The sequence below is a fragment of the Pristiophorus japonicus genome, chromosome 18 (genome assembly GCF_044704955.1).
Source record: "Pristiophorus japonicus isolate sPriJap1 chromosome 18, sPriJap1.hap1, whole genome shotgun sequence".
Classification (NCBI taxonomy): domain Eukaryota; kingdom Metazoa; phylum Chordata; class Chondrichthyes; family Pristiophoridae; genus Pristiophorus; species Pristiophorus japonicus.
In genome coordinates this window covers 4,218,235-4,231,313 of record NC_091994.1, presented here as the reverse complement: position 1 = coordinate 4,231,313, position 13,079 = coordinate 4,218,235, and the positions used below count along the sequence as shown (strand labels likewise).

The 13,079-nt window shown below is 49.0% G+C and overlaps 1 protein-coding gene across 1 annotated transcript in view; it reads right to left on the bottom strand.

The window, feature by feature from the left end:
* The window catches only part of LOC139229109 (occludin), a 49,660-nt gene extending 38,712 nt beyond the window's left edge, over window positions 1-10,948 (bottom strand). Inside the window, exons 1-2 of the mRNA XM_070860768.1 lie at window positions 10,884-10,948; window positions 1,231-2,015 (exon numbers count right to left, since the gene is read on the bottom strand). Of these exons, the coding sequence (XP_070716869.1) occupies window positions 1,231-1,983 (753 nt within the window). The 5' untranslated portion in view covers window positions 1,984-2,015; window positions 10,884-10,948. The remainder of the gene's footprint in view (window positions 1-1,230; window positions 2,016-10,883) is intronic.
* Between the last annotated feature and the right edge of the window lie 2,131 nt (window positions 10,949-13,079).

The window sequence follows — 13,079 nt, the reverse complement described above, 5'->3', positions numbered from 1 at the left end:
AGACCTCTATTAGGTCACCCCTCGGCCTTCTTTTTGCAAGAGAAAAGAGATCCAGCCTGTTCATCCTTTCCAGATATATATACCCTCGCATTTCTGGTATCATCCTTGTAAATCTCCTCTGCAACCTCTCCAGTGCCTCTATGTCCTATTCATAAGCACCTCCCAAACCCGCGACCTCTGCCACCTAGAAGGACAAGGGCATCAGGCCCATGGGAACACCACCACCTCCACGTTCCCCTCCCAGTCACACACCATCCCGACTGGGAAATATATCGGCCGTTCCTTCATCGTCGCTGGGTCACAATCCTGGAACTCCCTCCCTAACAGCACTGTGGGAGCACCTTCACCACACGGACTGTCGCTAGTGGGTAGGAACAAAATGTAATCTAAAGGCTGATGGAATGTTGGCCTCTATCTGGAGGGGAGCTGGAACACAGAGGGGAGGAAGTGAGGCTTCCGTTGTACAGAGCCCTGCTCAGACCCCGTGTGCAGTAACTGCGTCCAGTCCTGGGCCCCGTCCCTCGGGGAGGGTATATCGGCCTCGGAGGGGGAACAACGCAGATTCCCCAGGGTGATACCGGGCCTGAAAGGGTTAAATCCCGAGGACCGTTTGCCCAGACTGAGCCTGTGTTCCCTCGAGTGTAGAAGATTAAGGGATGATCTGATCGAGGTGTTTAAGATGATTAAAGGAGTTGATGGGGTCGATCGAGAGAAACTACTCCCTCTGGTGGGGGGAGTCCAGAACAAGGGGCAGGACCTTAAAATTAGAGCCAGGCCGTTCAGGGTGATGTCAGGGAGCACTTCTTCACACAAAGGGCAGTGGGAATCGGGAACTCTCTCCCCCAAAAGCTGTTGAGGCCGGGGGTCAATTGGAGCTTTCAGCACTGAGGTCGATAGAATTATGTTCAGCAGGAGTATCAAGGGATAGGGAGCAAGGGCAGGTGGTTGGAGTTAAGATACGGATCAGTCGTGGTCTAAATGAAGGCAGAACAGGCTCGAGGGCCTGAATGGCCTCCTCCTGTTCCTACGATCGAGTTAGTCAACAGCAAGCAGGGTGAAACCATGGACCTTCGCAGTGTTTATGACTTGGGGGTGGTGCACTTTATAACCGAGCCGTTGCGAGATCAACTTTACGATGTTTTTAGCAATAAACCAGCGCAGGGTTCGGAGAATGAATCTTTACTCTGCCAAAGGCCGAGTGAAACACAGCAATAATAAAGGGTGACTCACCTCCTGGGGATCCACCACGCAGTAGTGATACAGATACTGGTTAGCAAACAGCATGCCACCACCACCACCAGAAGAGAACTGGCTGCAGATGACCCTTATCTGGCTGTAGTACATGGAGCCTCCGCTGCCCGCCATGGGATTCACGCCCATGATGTAGACGATGCTGGCGATCAGTTCCATCCCGCCCAGGATGGCGCTGAATATCAGGACCAGCAGGTAGAACTTGCGAGTCCTGGAGTTGTGGGACTTGCCGACGCTGGCGATAAAGAAGGCCAGGCCGACGATAAACGAGATGGCCGCCATGGCGATCATGAACCCGGTGGCGGCCCTGGGGTCGGTGGTGCCTCTGCCGTAGCCGCCCATCCCGTTGTAGTACCCGCCGCCTCCGCCCATCCCGTTGTAGTACCCGCCTCCGCCCATCCCGTAGTACCCGCCTCCGCCCATCCCTCCAATCCCGCCCAACCCTCCGCCATAGCCATAGCCATAGTCATACTGCCACTGCAACGTCGAGGCCACACAGGCAAAAATAGCCAGACACAGGACTATGACGATGCCCTCTAAGATGCGGATGATTCCTGGCGGGGAGGTCCATTTGTAGAAGTGTTGCGGCTTATCTTCAATGTAGTAAGAGCCGGGAGCAGGGGAACGCACGTCAAATTCATAACTGCCCACAGAGGCTCTGTACGGGGCGGGCTGGTTGAAATGACTTGGGCTGTAAGCAGGTGGGCTCCCCACAGGTCGATTCTGGTACATTGTGGCAGACGCTTTAAAGTGGCTGAAGCGACCTAGAAATAAACACAAAAAGGAGGAAAATTTACCAGCAAGTCAAGTCGATGTCACTGAGACAAGCGATGGTGAGGGTGGCTGACACCAAGGCATTGTGTTCAGAGATGGTCTACGGTGGCTCATGAAGACCAACATGTTTGACAAATTTGTTGGAATTCTTTGAGGATGTAGCGAACAGGGTGGATAAAGGGGAACCAGTGGATGTGGTGTATTGGGACTTCCAAAAGGCATTTGACAAGGTGCCACATAAAAGGTTACTGCACAAACGTTCACGGGGTTGGGGGTAATATATTAGCATGGATAGAGGATTGACTAACAGAAAACACAGAGTCGGGATAAATCGTTCATTCTCGGGTTGGCAATCAGTAACTAGTGGGGTGCTGCAGGGATCAGTGCTGGGACCCCAACTATTTACAATCTATATTAACGACTTGGAAGGGACTGAGTGTAACGTAGCCAAGTTTGCTGATGATACAAAGATGGGAGGAAAAGCAATGTGTGAGGAGGACACAAAAAATCTGTAAAATGACATACAGGCTAAGTGAGTGGGCAAAAATTTGGCAGATGGAGTATAATGTTGGAAAGTGTGAGGTCATGCACTTTGGCAGAAAAAAAAATCAAAGAGCAAGTTATTATTTAAATGGAGAAAGATTGCAAAGTGCCGCAGTACAGCAGGACCTGGGAGTACTTGTCCATGAAACACAAAAGGTTAGTATGCAGGTACAGCAAGTGATCAGGAAGGCCAGTGGTATCTTGGCCTTTATTGCAAAGAGGATGGAGTATAAAAGCAGGGAAGTCTTGTTACAGCTATACAGGGTATTGGTGAGGTCACACCTGGAATACTGTGTGCAGTTTTGGTTTCCATATTTACGAAAGGATATACTTGCTTTGGAGGCAGTTCAGAGAAGGTTCACTAGGTTGATTCCGGAGATGAGGGGGTTGTCTTATGAGGAAAGGATGAGTAGGTTGGGCCTCTACTCATTGGAATTCAGAAGAATGAGAGATGATCTTATCGAAACGTATAAGATTATGAGGGGGCTTGACAAGGTGGATGCAGGGAGGATGTTTCCATTGATGGGGGAGACTAGAACTAGGGGGCATGATCTTAGAATAAGGGGCTGCCCATTTAAAACTGAGATGAGGAGGAATTTCTTCTCTGATGGTTGTTAATCTGTGGAATTCGCTGCCTCAGAGAGCTGTGGAAGCTGGGACATTGAATAAATTGAAGACACAAATAGATAGTTTCTTAAACGATAAGGGGATAAGGGGTTATGGGGAGCGGGCGAGGAAGTGGATCCGAGTCCATGATCAGATCAGCTATGATCTTACTGAATGGTGGAGCAGGCTCGAGGGGCTTTATGACCTACTCCTGCTCCTATTTCTTATGTTCTTATGATCCAATAATCATCCTGGTGTTAAGTTAGACTGAATTTTGACAGAGTAGATGCTGAGAGGTTGTTTCCCCAGGGCTGGAGAGTCTCGAACTAGGGGACTCTCCAGGGGACTGTGCAAAACATAAAAACAGATAGTAAAAGCTTTAATCGATATATAAAACGGAAAAGAGTGACTAAAGTAAATGTTGGTCCCTTAGAAGATGAGAAGGGAGATTTAATAATGGGAAATGTGGAAATGGCTGAGACCGTAAACAATTATTTTGCTTCAGTCTTCACAGTGGAAGACACAAAAACCATGCCAAAAATTGCTGGTCACGGGAATGTAGGAAGGGAGGACCTTGAGATAGGGGGTAGTGCTGGACAGGCTAATGGGACTCAAGGTAGACAAAGACAAGTCCCCTGGTCCTGATGAAATGCATCCTAGGGTATTAAAAGAGATGGCGGAAGTTATAGCAATTGCATTCGTTATAATCTACCAAAATTCTCTGGACTCTGGGGAGATACCAGTGGATTGGAAAGCAGCTAATGTAACGCCTCGGTTTAAAAAAGGGGGCAGACAAAAGGCAGGTAACTATAGGCCGGTTAGTTTAACATCTGTAGTGGGGAAAATGCTTGAAGCTATCATTAAGGAAGAAATAGCGGGACATCTAGATAGGAATAGTGCAATCAAGCAGACACAACATGGATTCATGAAGGGGAAATCATGTTTAACTAATTTACTGGAATTCTTTGAGGATATAACGAGCATGGTGGATAGAGGTGTACCGATGGATGTGGTGTATTTAGATTTCCAAAAGGCATTCGATAAGGTGCCACACTAAAGGTTACTGCAGAAGATAAAGGTACGCGGAGTCAGAGGAAATGTATTAGCATGGATAGAGAATTGGCTGGCTAACAGAAAGCAGAGAGTCGGGATAAATGGGTCCTTTTCGGGTTGGAAATCGGTGGTTCGTGGTGTGCCACAGGGATCGGTGCTGGGACCACAACTGTTTACAATATACATAGATGACCTGGAAGAGGGGACAGAGTGTAGTGTAACAAAATTTGCAGATGACACAAAGATGAGTGGGAAAGCGGGTTGTGTAGAGGACACAGAGAGGCTGCAAAGAGATTTAGATAGGTTAAGCGAATGGGCTAAGGTTTGGCAGATGGAATACAATGTCGGAAAATGTGAGGTCATCCACCTTGGAAAAAAAAAACAGTAAAAGGGAATATTATTTGAACGGGGAGAAATTACAACATGCTGTGGTGCAGAGGGACCTGGGGGTCCTTGTGCATGAATCCCAAAAAGTTAGTTTGCAGGTGCAGCAGGTAATCAGGAAGGCGAATGGAATGTTGGCCTTCATTGCAAGATGAATGGAGTACAAAAGCAGGGAGGTCCTTCTGCAACTGTACAGGGTATTGGTGAGGCTGCACCTGGAGTACTGCGTGCAGTTTTGGTCACCTTACTTAAGGAAGGATATACTAGTAAAGAGACGATTCACGAGGCTGATTCCAGAGATGAGGGGACTACCTTATGATGATAGATTGAGTAGACTGGGTCTTTACTCATTGGAGTTCAGAAGGATGAGGGGTGATCTTATAGAAACATTTAAAATAATGAAAGGGATAGACAAGATAGAGGCAGAGAGGGTGTTTCCACTGGTCGGGGAGACTAGAACTAGGGGGCACAGCCTCAAAATACGGGGGAGCCAATTTAAAACCGAGTTGAGAAGGAATTTCTTCTCCCAGAGGGTTGTGAATCTGTGGAATTCTCTGCCCAAGGAAGCAGTTGAGGCTAGCTCATTGAATGTATTCAAGTCACAGATAAATAGATTTTTTAACCAATAAGGGAATTAAGGGTTACGGGGAGAGGGCGGGTAAGTGGAGCTGAGTCCACGGCCAGATCAGCCATGATCTTGTTGAATGGCAGAGCAGACTCGAGGGGCTAGATGGCCTACTCCTGTTCCTAATTCTTATGTTCTTATGAATCTCCATTTGAGATGGAAAATGGGGCTGTGGTTGTGCCATCTGAGAGCACTTCACCTGTTATGTTGTCAGGATCTGTAAAGCCAGCCAGGCACTTGGTCGCTTGGGCACTAAGGTGTTGAGTCACCACCACATCCAACAGTCAACTAAACTGTTGGTGTATAGGGCAGTCGTTCTCTTATCTCTCCTTTATGGATGTGAGACCTGGACACCTGACAGGCGTCACATCAAAAAGTTGGAAGCTTTCCATATGCGCAGTCTCAGATCTATACTCCACATACGCTGGCAAGACCGGGTGTCAAACTTTGAGGTTCTGGAGAGAGCACAATCAACTAGCATCGAGGTGATGATCAGGTGAGCCCAGTTCCGGTGGGCTGGACATGTCATCCGCATGGATGAGTCAAGGATCCCTTGTCAGCTTCTTCACGGCGAGCTCTGTGAAGGTCGAAGACACCAGGGGCGCCCCCACAAGCGCGACAAAGATTGCATCAAGGCTAACCTCCAGTACTGTGGCATCCGACCAAAGGACCTGGAGAATACAGCAGCTAATAAAATCCAGTGGTGAACCCACACGAGGACTGCCTGCCAGACCTTCGAGGAAAGCCGATGTCAACGCCTGTGGGACACTAGAGATAGACGACATCAGGTGACAGTACTGTCAGCATCAGGCACATCGAACTTCCCTTGTCCCACGTGCAGGAGACTATGTGCCTATTGGCCTATACTGCCACTTGAAGACACATGCCATTGCTGATTAGCACATCAACGTCTTTGTTGGATACGATAGACTACCAAGAGATGAATCTACTCGGCCATCCACTCGGGTTTAATTCCGATTGACTCCCTTTTTACATAACCCACGTTTTAGATGCTGAGTAACCCCAGATGTTGGATGTGAATGGTCTGAGTGCCCCGTAGGGGAGTGTGTATCGCCATGAAACTGGCCACCAAGTGGGTTCAATATCCCAGAGCTCAGTGTCTGGGACAACTTCGGTCTAAGATGAAACCATTTTAAAATCAACCAATTAGCATTGAGCTATTTTCAAACTGGGTTGGATTAAATCGGAGTTCAATGCAAGTCACAGGACCCTACAGCACAGCAGGAGGCCGCTTGTTCAAAGAGCTGTCCAGTTAGTCCCACTGCCCTGCTCTTTCCCCATCGCCCTGCATACTAGCCCAGAGTAAACTAACTGACTACCAGTGTAATCTTGGTAGCTATTTACCAAATTTAACTTAGTGCTAGTTTAGTTATGTTAGCTAGTTATCAAACTTAACTAAGTGCTAGTTTAGTCTCGCTTGGTTCAAATTCATTGCTAGTTTAGTCTTGTTTGTTATTTACCAAACTTAACTCCCCAGATTAGTCTCATTAGTTTGTCAGACTTAACTCAGTAGTAGTTTAGTTTTGTTAGTTAGTGTTGTTTGGTGTTGTTAACAGAAAGTGCTGGAAATACTCAGCCCCTCCTCCGGCTGCATCGGTGGGGTGTGCACTAGTTTGTCCCGCTACTTATTTACCAAACCTAAACTAGTTTACACTTCTTAGTTTCTTATCAGACTGGTTTAGTTTTCATGCTTGCAGCTTTCATTTCACAGTAAAGCTAATGTTTATTGAGTTCCCCAAATGAATCGCTATCGGGAGGCATTGAGCCAGAAGCTGGGGCCCTTTATGTGCATTTTACTCGCCGTTGAAGCCATTTAAATGGCAATCACCTTTCACTCCCTTGTGCACTGATACCCTTTCGGGAAGGAACCCTGCCATCCTTACCCGGTCTGGGCCTATATGTGATTCCAGTCCCCACACCCAACACGGTTGACCCTTAACTGCCCTCTGAAAAGGCCCAGTGAGACACTCAGTTTCTATCAAAACCGCTATTGGTGGTTCAAGATGGGACCCACCATCACCTTCTCAGGATAACTAGGGACGGGCAATAAATGCCGGCCTTGCCAGTGACACTCACATCCTGCAAATTTATTTTAATGAAGGGGGTCTGTTATGTTCAGAATAAATCCACAGGACTGTATCGCAAGTTGTGACCTTGGTCTCTTTATTCAGACTCCAGAGTGAGGAAGCAATATATACCTTTTATACCTGCTTGTCCCGGGGTGCACAGGTGATCTTTAGGTCTCCCACAGGTGTGCCCCCTAGTGGCAAGTCTTACATTTTGATACGGTTTACATACATACATAACAGGGTCAGCCTGGATTATGGGGATCAAGGCTCTGGACCCATGACCTTCTGACTCAAGACATGAGAGTGTGAATCATAGAATCATAGAAGGTTATAAAACATAAGAAATAGGAGCAGGAGTCGGCCATTTGGCCCATCGAGCCTGCTCCGCCATTTATTAAGATCATGGCTGATCTGATCATGGACTCAGCTCCACTTCCCTGCCTGCTCCCCATAACCCTTGACTCCCTTATCGCTCAAAAATCTGTCTATCTCCGCCTTAAATATATTCAATGACCCAGCCTCCACAGCTCTCTGGGGCAGAGAATTCCACAGATTTACAATCCTCTGAGAGAAGAAATTCCTCCTCATCTCAGTTTTAAATGGGTGGCCCCTTATTCTAAGACTATGCCCCCTAGTTTTAGTTTCCCCTATGAGTGGAAATATCCTCTCTGCATCCACCTTTGAGCCCCCTCATTATTTTATATATTTCGATAAGATCACCTCTCATTCTTCTGAACTCCAATGTGTATAGACCCAACTTATTCAACCTATCTTCATAAGTCAACCCCCTAATGGCACAGAAGGAGGCCATTGGGCCGATTGAGTCCGTGCCAGCCAAAAAAAAGCTATCCAGCCTAATCCCACTTTCCAGCACTTGGTCCGAAGCCCTTGGTTACAAATCCTCACCCCATGGCCTCGCCCCTCCCTAGCTCTGTAACCTCTTTCAGCCCCACAGCCCCACGAGATGTCTGCACTCCGCAAATTCTGCCCTCTTGAGCATCCCTGATTAGAACTGCTGAACCATCGGTGGCCGTGCCTTCAGCTGCCCCAAGCTCTGGAACTCCCTCCCTAAACCTCTCCACCTCTCTTTCCTCCTTTAAGATGCTCCTTAAAACCCACCTCTTTGACCAAGCTTTTGGTCACCTGCCGTAATTTCTTCTTATGTGGCTCGGTGCCAAATGTATTTGTTTTGTCTTATAAAACCAGTGAGCCGCCTTGGGACGTTTTATTATGTTAAAGGCGCTATATAAATAAAAGTTGTTCTGGTTGTTGTTGTTGTAGTAGGTTACGGCACTTCAGGTGCACATCCAAGTACTTTTTAAATGTGGTGAGGGTTTCTGCCTCTACCACCCTTTCAGGCAGTGAGTTCCAGAACCCCACCGCCCTCTGGGTGAAGACATTTTCCATCAAATCCCCTCTAAACCTTCCCCCAATTACTTCAAACGCATGCCCCCTGGGTATTGACCCTCTGCTAAGGGAAATAGGTCCTTCCTATCCACTCTATCCAGGCCCCCCATAATTTTATACACCTCAATCAGGTCTCTCCACAGCCTCCTTTGTTCCAAAGAAAACAAGCCCAGCCTATCCAATCTTTCCTCATAGCTAAAATTCTCCAGTCCAGACAACATTCTTGTAAATCTCCTCTGAACCCTCTCCAGTGCAGTGGTGACCAGTGCTGCACACTGAGCCACGCCAACACATGAACCTGCGCCAAATCCAGGCTGAGAGAGAAGGACTGGCGGATGCCAGAGATTCCATCCAATTCCAGATCCAATTCGGAAACAAAAATGGGGATCTCCTGGGATTGGGAATTTGTGCGGTCGATTTTCAGCAATGTGTTTGGGAAAGCTTCTTCTGTTGGGCATTCCTGGGCACCACATGGGCACCTTGCAATGGACACATGCCACCTGTACCAACACCAGGAGCCAACTCCTGGAGCCAATTCACATCTTCTGATATAAACACACAGTCAGGGTCCTAACTGGTGCACAGACTCTCACTCCATTTCACTCAGAAGCCAGGTTGGATCCTGATTCTCAATTTACACTACAACATCTTACGGATATGGGGTCAATTCCGACAGTTAGAAGTGCAGGCATGAATCAGAGAACCATAGAATGGTTACAGCATGGAAGGAGGCCATTCGGCCCGTCGAGCTCATGCCGGCTCTCTGCAAGAGCACCTCAGCCAGTCCCACTCCCCTGCCCTTTCCCCGTAGCTCTGCAATTTATTTTTCCTTCAGGTACTTATCCAACTCCCTTTTGAAAGCCACGATTGAGTCTGCCTCCACCACCCTCTCAGGCAGCGCATTCCAGATCCTAATCCTCATGTCATGATCTTATTGAATGGTGGTGCAGGCACGAAGGGCCGAATGGCCTACTCCTGCACCTATTTTCTATGTTTCTATGTTACCTTTGGTTCTTCTGGCAATCACCTTAAATCTGTGTCCTCTGGTTCCCGACCCTTCCACCAATGGGAACAGTTTCTCTCTCTCTACTCTGTCCAGACCCCTCATGATTTTGAACACCTCGATCAAATCTCCTCTCAACCTTCTCTGTTCCAAGGAGAACAACCCCAGCTTCTCCATCTATCCCCGTGACTGAAGTCCCTCATCCCTGGGTCCATTCTTGTAAATCTTTTCTGCACCCTCTCCAAGGCCTTCACATCCTTCCTAAAGTGCGGTGCCCAGAATTAGTTGAGGCTGAACCATTGTTTAATAAAAGGTACATTATAACTTCCTTGCTTTTGGACTCTATGCCTCTATTTATGCCTAGGAAGCCCAGGATCCTGTATGTTTTTTAAACCGCTTTCTCAACCTGCCCTGGCCCCCTTCAACGATTTGTGCATATACCGCCGCCCCAGGTCTCTCTGTTCATGCACCCCCTTTAGGATTGTACATTTAGTTTATACATGAACTAGACTCGCCACTTGCAGTCGGTTATTTACAGAGAGCTCCCTGGGCCATTCTGAACTATTCATTTGAACCTTCCCAGAATGATTAACAAAACTAAGCTCAGAGCCTACAGTCTGTATTTGACAGAGGGGGAAATATTGAAATAAAAAAGCAGACGGATATTAATCTCAATTCTTTAAAAGCCTGTCACTAAATAGTAGAATTACATTCCTTGAAAATCAATCGTGTTTTTTTTAATAAATAATCAATTGCGAAAAATAAATCTCCTGCGCCCTTCCCTTGCTGCCTGTACAGGGTCGGATCGCCCCCAACACACACTCGCAATTGCTGCACAAATTAAAGCGCTTTTATTCGAGGGCGATTACACTTGTACACGCAGTAATCTCCCCATGAATAAGATTCTTTGTCAGTCATTCCCAAATTATACCCCTCTCTTTCCTCTCTCTCTGGGTCACTCACCTACATTTAGAATTACCTTCTCCCCCCCGAAGGTCCATTTGCACCCTTAGCTCGTAATTTGCATGTAATTGCCATGACAACTCTTAAAAAGAAGTGACTTTCAAATATATAATACAGGGGGTGAAAGAGCCCTGGGAACTGAGGCGGCAGTGCAGGTTTGAGAGTGAGGGGAAAGGACTCTTACCTCTTTGCTCCCACTGACTCTCAGTCCGGGTGTGGTGTTCAAAGCTTTCCTGCAATTCTTCAAATCCGACTTGTCCTCACAAACAATGTTTGCAGTTTGCTTTCTCTGACTTTCTCTGGGAAGGATTGCCGAACAGTCAGGTGCTCCCAAGATCTCCGCCCCTTCCACGCAGTAGAAGTTTGCCCTAGTTCTCTGCCTCTCTCACTCTGGCTCGCTCCCAGGCTGCTGCTTTCAGTCCGTTACTGAGGAGTAAGATGGCAGCGACAAGGAATTAATCATTGAACCGACAAAAGGCAAGCCACTGTGAGAGGAGGCGAAAGTTCAGCTTCACCAATTCTCACTGCACACAGGGCCTTTCCTGGGCAATCCCCTCTCCCTATAACACACTGCAATAATTGCAGAATATTTAAACCCATCCCCCTTGACAGAAACTGCGAGGAACACCCTCTCACAAACACTGGGAGTTTCTATTGATCTGTTATTTATATATCAAAGTTAACAGTGAATGTCCGATTACTGATTCCCCAAATAAATATATACATCAAACAGCACAGATAGAAAGCAGCTGGTCCTGTGGTTCTTGAGAGCCACAATGCCACACACACAGACACACACACACACAGCTACCCAATCTCCTGGGAAGGGCAAAATTAGCAAACTTCAGGCCAAATTATGTGCTGACCTGACTTGTACTTATGTCTCCGATCTGCCCTGATCTATCGATCTCGAATAGTTTAGCCACAATATTTTAAAGACCTCAATCTTTCAAAGTGGTTCAGTGGTCGGCACCCTCGCCTCTGAGTCAGAGGGATGTGAGTTCAAGTCTCACTCCAGCGACCTGAGCAGAAAAAAACCAGGCTGACACTCCCAGTGCAGTACTGAGGGAGCGCCGCACTGTCAGAGGGGCAGTACTGAGGGAGTGCCGCACTGTCGGAGGGGCAGTACTGAGGGAGTGCTGCACTGTCAGAGGGGCAAGATGAGGGAGTGCTGCACTGTCGGAGGGGCAGCACTGAGGGAGCGCCGCACTGTCGGAGGGGCAAGATGAGGGAGCGCCTCACTGTCGGAGCGGCAGTACTGAGGGAGCGCCGCACTGTCGGAGGGGCAGTATTGAGGGAGTGCCGCACTGTCGGAGGGGCAGTACTGAGGGAGCGCCGCACTGTCGGAGGGGCAGGACTGAGGGAGCGCTGCACTGTCGGAGGGGGCAGTACTGAGGGAGTGCTGCACTGTTGGAGGGGCAGTACTGAGGGAGTGCTGCACTATCGGAGGGGCAGGACTGAGGGAGCGCTGCACTGTCAGAGGGGCAGCACTGAGAGAGCGCCGCACTGTCGGAGGGGCAGTACTGAGGGAGTGCTGCACTGTCAGAAGGGCAGTACTGAGGGAGTGCTGCACTGTCGGAGCGGCAGTACTGAGTGAGCGCCGCACTGTCGGAGGTGCAGTACTGAGGGAGCGCCGCACTGTCGGAGGGGCAGTAGTGAGGGAGTGCCGCACTGTCAGAGAGGCAGTACTGAGGGAGTGCCGCACTGTCGGAGGGGCAGTACTGAGGGAGTGCTGCACTGTCAGAGGGGCAAGATGAGGGAGTGCTGCACTGTCGGAGGGGCAGCACTGAGGGAGCGGCGCACTGTCGGAGAGGCAGTACTGAGGGAGTGCCACACTGTCGGAGGGGCAGAACTGAGGGAGCGCCACAGTGTCAGAAGGGCAGTACTGAGGGAGTGCTGCACTGTCGGAGGGGCAGTACTGAGGGAGTGCTGCACTATCGGAGGGACAAGATGAGGGAGTGCTGCACTGTCGGAGTGGCAGTACTGAGGGAGTGCTGCACTATCGGAGGGACAAGATGAGGGAGTGCTGCACTGTCGGAGGGGCAGTACTGAGGGAGTGCTGCACTATCGGAGGGACAAGATGAGGGAGTGCTGCACTGTCAGAGTGGCAGTACTGAGGGAGTGCCGCACTGTCGGAGGGGCAGTACTGAGGGAGTGCTGCACTGTCGGAGGGGCAGTTCTGAGGGAGTGCCACACTGTCGGAGGGGCAGTACTGAGGGAGTGCCGCACTGTCGGAGGGGCAGTACTGAGGGACCGCTGCACTGTCGGAGGGGCAGTACTGAGGGAGCGCCGCACTGTCGGAGGGGCAGTACTGAGGGAGCGCTGCACTGTCAGAGGGGCAGTACTGAGGGAGTGCCACACTGTCGGAGGGGCAGTACTG